Below are 8,256 nucleotides of genomic sequence, written 5' to 3' on the forward strand. Positions count from 1 at the left end.
ATGGCTGCTGATAGGCAGAGTGAGGCCGGGGGTGACATGGCTGCTGATAGGCAGAGTGAGGCCGGGGGTGACATGGCTACTGATAGGCAGAGTGAGGCCAGGGGTGACATGGCTCCTGATAGGCAGAGTGAGGCCGGGGGTGACATGGCTGCTGATAGGCAGAGTGAGGCCGGGGGTGACATGGCTGCTGATAGGCAGAGTGAGGCCGGGGGTGACATGGCTGCTGATAGGCAGAGTGAGGCCGGGGGTGACGTGGCAGCTTATAGGCAGAGTGAGGCCAGGGGTGACATGGCTGCTGATAGGCAGAGTGAGGCCGGGGGTGACATGGCTGCTGATAGGCAGAGTGAGGCCAGGGGTGACATGGCTGCTGATAGGCAGAGTGAGGCTGGGGGTGACATGGCTGCTGATAGGCAGAGTGAGGCCGGGGGTGACATGGCTGCTTATAGGCAGAGTGAGGCCGGGGGTGACATGGCTACTGATAGGCAGTGTGAGGCCGGGGCTGACATGGCTGCTGCTGATAGGCAGAGTGAGGCCGGGGGTGACATGGCTCCTGATAGGCAGAGTGAGGCCGGGGGTGACATGGCTGCTGATAGGCAGAGTGAAGCCGGGGGTGACATGGATCCTGATAGGCAGAGTGAGGCCGGGGGTGACATGGCTGCTGATAGGCAGACTGAGGCCGGGGGTGACATGGCTGCTGATAGGCAGAGTGAGGCCGGGGGTGACATGGCTGCTGATAGGCAGAGTGAGGCTGGGGGTGACATGGCTGCTGATAGGCAAAGTGAGGCCGGGGGTGACATGGCTGCTGATAGGCAGAGTGAGGCAGGAGACATGGAGGTGGCAGAGAAGGAGAACATTCCCCAGGAGGGCACTGCCCGACGTGTGTTCAGTAACAAGTAAGTACTCTCGCTATACAGTGGAGCTTCATGCAGACTTGTACAGACTATTTCATGAATTTTTTTTCGTCATACTCATTTTAAGTGAATGAGTTAGTGAATGAGTTGGGTTTAACGCTGCTTTTAACAGTATTCCAGTTGTATCACGGCGTGTCAGCTTAATGTGGGAGGAAAGCCCGAAGTGATGCAGGTCTCAGACGTTTACCACTCCGGTGAAACCCACGAGCACGGGTATGGTGCTGACAAACCTAGAAACATAATCGGGGCGAACCGGGATTCGAACCCACAATCATAGGTTTCTTGCGTGCCCAAAGGACGCAACTCTGCACAGCGAATCGCGGAGCCTTAGACGACTGGGCCACCCGTGCCCCCTCTCATTTTAAGAACAAAATGTTATAATCTATTTATTTCGTGCACAAGAGCAAGGAATTCAGCATTTCTGACCTGAGTTTGAAGGGAGATATAGGAATGGGTGCATGTTTCCGGTGCAGAACTCAAAACCATGAGAGATATCTTAACCAAAATTGTCACATAGATACGTAGGTCTAGTTATTGCTAAAAGCTGCGTAAAACCATACTCACTCACTCACTCCCCTCTATGGAAATGATACTGGGGAGAATTAACAAAAATTTCAGTCTAACTTATGCAGCAAGAAATTGAGAATGTATCAGGGGCTGACAGCTGGGACATTTCTTAGAGACAGGGTATCCTTGGTCACTGCTTCAAAAACTACAATATTCCTCACTGAAGTGGGACCGCCTCCGTGGTCTAGTGGTAGAGCGTCCGCCCGGAGAGCGGAAGGTACGGGATTCGATCCCCGGCCGCGTCATACCAAAAGACGTTAAAAGATGGTACTTGTTGTTACCCTGTCTGGCGCTCGGCATTAAGGGGCTAAAACAAGGACTGGTCGGCTCGGAGTCAGTATAGTGTGTCTGAGTGGGGTATTCATGTTAAACTGCGGCATGGTATCTCAGTGTGCTAGCACTATAAATCGGTATCACTCCGGACTAGTACAAGCAGCCACACACACACACACACGTGCATGCACGTCGCTATATAAGTGCAATAATCTTGGACGCGACGTTAAACCCAATTTCACCTCACCACCTCACTGAAGTGAGGATCCGAACACTTTTCTTTCAGTGGTCCATTCATATTTTCTCTCTTGCATTGACGTTTTACTTTTTTTTACAACTTATTTATGGTCAGGACAAGTCCAGTGAACAACTGATTTTTTTTTAAATTAGAAACCTGAGTGTCGGGTGCTACCGGTAGGGTACCTCTTTTCGCGAACACTTAGCGTCATCACTGATTTCAGTTACCATTCATATAATGTTCACTACTATTTGACTTTTACGCCCAATGGAATCTGTTTCATCGGATAATCGAGACTGGTTATTCAATGGTGTTGAATATTCATATTTCATTTTCTTGGGGCCAAAGAGGAAGTTACACCTCAAATATTCTCTCCCTTCTATTACAATTCTTCTGGCCGAAGTTTGTGTGAATGAAATCAATGGAGGTAAATAATTCCCAGTTCCCTGTATTTATTGTGTAGATAGGAATCGGGTGATTATATTGTTGAAAGGACATGTCCCCGGGTAGATATACATGTATACATGCTGTACAATGTATTTTGAGGAAATACAAAACGTGTGTCTGTATTGATATTACGTAGCCCCAGCAGCTTTATAAACTGAGGGGCAAAAGAACATATTCAGAGTTGTTTTTGTACCTAATTAAAAATTCTGAGAACTGTTGTTAAATTTTCGAAGTAGTTTTCAATCAACTCGCGCAATTATTTCTATATATTTAAGTACAAATTTCATTGTTTTAACTCAAACACTGAACGCTTATGTAGTGACGCCCAGCGTCTAATGTTACTTGATACTGTGTAGTATGGATCAGTGTGCATTAGATGTTTCTACCACATACCCGTAGGGAGTACACAACCCAAACTGTCCATGACGCGCGAGAAGGTTAACAGTCTTATAACCATGTCATCCTACCAGGTACCCATTCACTGCAGGGTGAAGAGAGGCATTTTTCGAACAAAACTTCTTTCTTTAGGAGACACGAACTTAGGAGTGACGGCGTTGCTTAACTATGCACAGGACCACGTCCCACCACACGATTTCTCTATCCACGACTTCCACCCATTCGACACTTACATGGGCGGTCGGGTAGCCTAGTGGTTAAAGCGTTCGCTCGTCACGCCGAAGACCCGGGTTCGATTCCCGACATGGGTACAATGTGTGAAGCCCATTTCTGGTGTCCCCCGCCGTGATATTGCTGGAATATAGCTACAAGCGGCGTAAAACCATACTCACTCGACGCTTACATAGATTTGCTGATAATATGGTCTTCGTCAGTGTTTGGTTGCAACTATCTGATTCTTAATGTGTGTAGTCGGGTTTTCTTCTATAATGAAAAAAATCAAGCCCCCGTTTTTCCCGAAAAAATACGTATGGCTGCATTCTAGGAGAGGAAATAAGATGCACTTTTCTTGCAGACAAGCGTCCAAAGAATATAGTTTCTTTTTTTTATATATTTCCAAAAACTACTTTAGTACCTGTTGTAAAACATATTTTGTTTAAATTGCTCAAACCAACGTCACCCTACGCCGTACTTCCGAGTTGTTAATAAATTATTCTCTGAAATACTCATGTTCTTTTTTCTATGAGGGTTTCATTGATTTAAGTTAAGATCTGAACGACGTCACATGACATAGAGACACTTTGGCAAATCTGGACACCCGTACAATTAGTTTCTGACACTCCCGGAAACGGAAGGGGATTATGGTTCTGTTCTTATACAATATCCCTACTCGTTCATGTATCTATAGGGGGCACGGGTGGCCCAGTCGTCTAAGGCGCCGCGATTCGCTGTGCAGAGTTGCGTCCCTTGGGCAGGCAAGAAACCTAAGATTGTCGGTTCGAATCCCGGTTCGCCCGGATTATGTTTCTAGGTTTGTCAGCACCATACCCTTGCTCGTGGGTTTCAACGAAGTGGTAAACGTCTGAGATCTGCATCACTTCGGGCTTTCCTCCCACATTAAGCTGACACGCCGCGATATAACTCGAATACTGTTAAAAGAGGCGTTAAACTAAACTCACTCACTCACTCATGTTTCTATATCACGTGACAAGAAACCTTGGTTGGAAAATTATAATAGAAAAGTAACAAAAACTACACTCAATAATTTTAATTAAATTCATATTTAACCATAACACCTAATTATATGCAAATATATACTGCCATTAATACTTAATCATTCCTCAAGCAGCAGTTGATAAATAAAGTACTTGATAATATAAGGAAAAGAATAAAAATATTTTTTGTGGGGAAAACACTGAAGAACTGCCTCAAATTAAAAGTGGTTCCTGTTTTGCATAAAAAACATTATACATATGCGTGAAGCTGAACCGCATGACGTGTGAGTGAGTGAGTGAGGGAAAGGAACTTTTCAATAGGGAAATGGACGATGGCACTTTTCTTCATACATTTTGTCGAATCGCTCACTCTGAGCAACTGTGAACCAGTTCTTCCAATCGCCTGTTTCGCCTGCAAACAGAAGTATGTACAGTAAAGTACGGTTATAACGAACTCAAAGGGACTACTAATTTTAGTTCGTTATAACCGTAGTTCGTTATAAGCATATATACAGCATCACTACAGCAAATAGTCGGGACCAAAAAAGTAAGTTCGTTATATCCGTCAGTTCGTTATAAGCGTGTTCGTTATAACCGTAGTTTACTGTAATTCAATTATGTATGTTACCATAGAATAAAGATCACCTGCCTCGTCATATGATGTTATAACATTGTCTTGGAACGTTAGAATTACCTTTACTTATTTCTCAATGTCATGATGTGCCCTACCTCTGCTGAACAAACCAGATGACCCGTCTCTCCATGGGTTCAAGTGTGTTGGGTCCTTGTGCTTGGAAGCCTGTTTCAGCTCAGAAAAGCTGCATGCGTCAGAGATTTCTTCGTAAACCTTGTCAGATAGAGGACGATTGAGGAATTCAGCAAGGCGCTTTATTTCCTCCACATTATTCTGACCAAAAACGAAGCATTCTCTTGTAATAACAATGTCAAATGAATTAGATATTTGTTCGTATTTGTTAAGAAGTTACCCACAATAAGTGACACAAATTGTGTAGATTTGTATTTGAATAGAAAAGAATTCTGATTCTGAATTCTGATGATCAAGATCACTATGTACGGGAATTGTTGATACACGCGGTATGATGGGAACACTACATAAGTTTTTATGTATGAATTAGATCTGTCAATTGTACGGGAATTGTTGATACACGCGGTATGATGGGAACACTATATAAGTTTTTATGTATGAATTAGATCTGTCAATTGTACGGGAATTGTTGATACACGCGGTGTGATGGGAACACTACATAAGTTTTTATGTATGAATTAGATCTGTCAATTGTATTTTAGCTTTTATTTACTGACTTTTGCGAAGAATTATGACAAGTGTAAATGTTGAGTCGAATGTGAGTTGTACTATTGTGACGAGGCGTAGATGTCGAAGGTTTAGATAGGGGCGATAACTCATTTGTTTACATAATTGTATAAATCAAAGTTATGTGCTGGGCGAAAATGGGCCTCCTTCACAGTCCCTGTGGCCCATGCTGGGCCTAAATCCAATACACAAATCGATATAGTCGTAATCGGTGGTAAACTAATGTTGTTCTCAAACACTTTTCTAACTCAAAACAACAAATATAGCCCCATTTCAATTTGCCATGTTAACAGTGGATTATCCGAATATCAGTAGTGTTAACATATATATTGATGGTTTTCAGAACATTAATTATACTTCAGGAAGTGTTAAACATTTGTTGTGAAATAGTATTTGGTAGATCTACTGTATATATCTTATATCAACATCAACTGCTGAAAAACGCTTAAAGTAGACAGCATAATGTTAAAATCATAACACTAAAAAGGACCGATATCTTGAAATGCTTTTTATCTCAATTCTCTACAAACCCTTTCTCGCAAAGACCAAAGTGACATGTTTTTACCTACCAATTTGTTGAATCATATTTTATATTGTTCTCATAAATAGTAGAGACAAAACTCCCAATATGAAAAACATAAATAAAATTCAAGTTATTCCCATTGTTTAAATGAATATGAAGTTCAAACTGTTTTCAAATCGTTTATATTGTAATGGTTTCCCTTTGCCAGCCGGAATGCCACCAACGTTGAGGGAGAAACGGAACCTTGATTACCTGAGACTCAACACTGGGCCATCATTTAGGCTGCCGAATCCAAGTACACCAAAGGAGAAAGGGTGAGAAGTTCTCAGCTTTTTTATGTAAAGATTGTCGATTCCAAAACTGATGCAGATGGAACTGATTTGGTAAAGGTCCACTACATTAGCTTACTTGAGACAGATTTTGGTAACAAACATTTGATAATGTTGGTAAAATAAGTTTGAAATCTTGAATTGCTATAATTTGCCTTTGAAGGAAGATTTAGACAAGACATGTAAAATCAAAAATTATTCCTGAGGGATTCTTTGACGAAGAACTTGAAATCATACGCGCATTCTAATTGGTTTGTCGTATTTTCGCACATAACATTCATCGATAGGGGGACGAGTCTCCTGCAGGTTACGGAAAGGGGCGAGTGGTGACGAATGCTGTTTTATAACAATTTCGACATTTTGTTCAATAAACCGATTTAAGTTTCGATTGAAACTTCCTCATTAAATCAAAATCTGTGGAACAGGGCCAGTTCGACAAAGGGATCTTAGCGTTAAAGTGATCGTAACACGCATATTTTAAGAGACTTGCGGTACTCGTACCCCTTACAAATCTTTGTGCTGCTGGGGTCAGGAAATAATTAAGCAGCTGTGGCATTTTTGTATAAAAGCGCCGCCGCTACGACCGTGTGCGAAATACGCTTGAGTCGGAAAGCGCACGTAAAATCACCTAATATAAGTAAGTAAGTAAGACTGTACTAGTATTTGGTAAAGTGTTGTTTCCGGGTACAAGGCATCCTCGTTTAGCCAGTGTACTATATACTGCTCAAAAGTTAAATGACACTCGATCTTTTCAAATAACTTATTATAGTATAATTCAATATTCGTTTGCGGTACCCTGATGTTAATTCGTTTCCATATCATTAGGCAAGCTTCTTTTTCAATAAAAGATACATATTTCATCCTTCGTGTTGGTCATGTATTAGTGAGTATGGTGTTACGCCGCTTTTAGCAATATTCCAGCAATATCACGTCGGGGGACACCAGAAATGGGCTTCACACATTGTACCCATGTCGGGATCGAACCCGGGTCTTCGGCGTGACGAGCGAACGCTTTAACCACTAGGCTACACGACCGCTACTGGTTATGTATTAAGAATCGGCCGACTGACATTGGGATCGAACAACAATACTTAGGTTCTTCATTACAAATCTGCGGGTGCATTTTGGTAGAACAAGAATGACAGGTTTAAACTTCATTGGTATACTCGTGTCAAGGAAGAAAAATCTTGTTTTGCAATTATTTACAGGTAACTATTCTAATTGAGCGTTGTCGCTCTCTATAATATTCTCGTTGTACGACAGCGGCCTAATAGTAATCAAGTATGGGTCAGACAAACCAGTGGTTGATATTATGAGCAACGTTCACCGAGATCGTGGTACGATGCAATCTCATTAAAATCAGATATTAGTTGTGCTTTCGCTAAACAAAGATCTGAGGACATCCCATTACGGGTCACGTCAGAACGACCTTTCACCCGACCAATCAAAGCGTCGCATAACAGATCATGAAAGTGACTGACAGAATGTGTTTTCTAATTAAGCAACCTCGAAAACGTTAACATGGGGTATTCCGAACGACAGTAACGGCCCGTACGACTGTTTCCGTCAAAGTTATCGGCTATCTCTCGCTTCAGTGGGATAAACATTTGAACGGAGGAGGTGTTGTACAGTACGTGGGAAGCACTGCCATACAATCGCAACAATATCCTAGACATTCCGGAATGTTCGTTTGTTCAGTTTTCAGAATTTTAATCGAGAACGGTATCAGCATATTTTTCAAGGGTAGTCTGAAATGGAAGTCGCCAGGTTGAAACGAGTGCTGTTAAGCTCGAGAAAGCTGCTTTCTAATTGGCTGATGTCGACTTCGTGTCAGTCGTTTCAGTGGTCGGTCAAAGTTCCTGAAAGGTCGTTCTGACGTGATCCGTAATGGGATGTCCTAAGATCATTGTTTAGCGGCAGCGAGAACTCAGAACTGATTTTAATGAGATTGGGTACGATGACATTTAATACCTAAACGTCATATCAGCTCACTAATCCAAATGCTCAACACATACACACAGAGCA

At 42.4% G+C, this 8,256-nt stretch overlaps 1 protein-coding gene across 1 annotated transcript; it reads left to right on the plus strand.

Moving 5' to 3' along the window:
• On the plus strand, positions 1 to 897 carry LOC125378286 (germ cell nuclear acidic protein-like). Its single transcript, XM_048393748.1, has one exon. The coding sequence runs from the start codon at positions 1 to 3 to the stop codon at positions 895 to 897; it is 897 nt and encodes a 298-aa protein (XP_048249705.1).
• The last annotated feature ends 7,359 nt before the right edge of the window (positions 898 to 8,256 follow it).

The sequence above is a fragment of the Haliotis rufescens genome, unplaced genomic scaffold (genome assembly GCF_023055435.1).
Source record: "Haliotis rufescens isolate VD_foot unplaced genomic scaffold, xgHalRufe1.0.p SCAF_12, whole genome shotgun sequence".
Taxonomy (NCBI): domain Eukaryota; kingdom Metazoa; phylum Mollusca; class Gastropoda; order Lepetellida; family Haliotidae; genus Haliotis; species Haliotis rufescens.

Coding starts and splice junctions, on each gene's coding strand:
- LOC125378286 (XM_048393748.1), top strand. CDS start 1: ATGGCTGCTGATAGGCAGAGTGAGGCCGGGGGTGACATGGCTGCTGAT.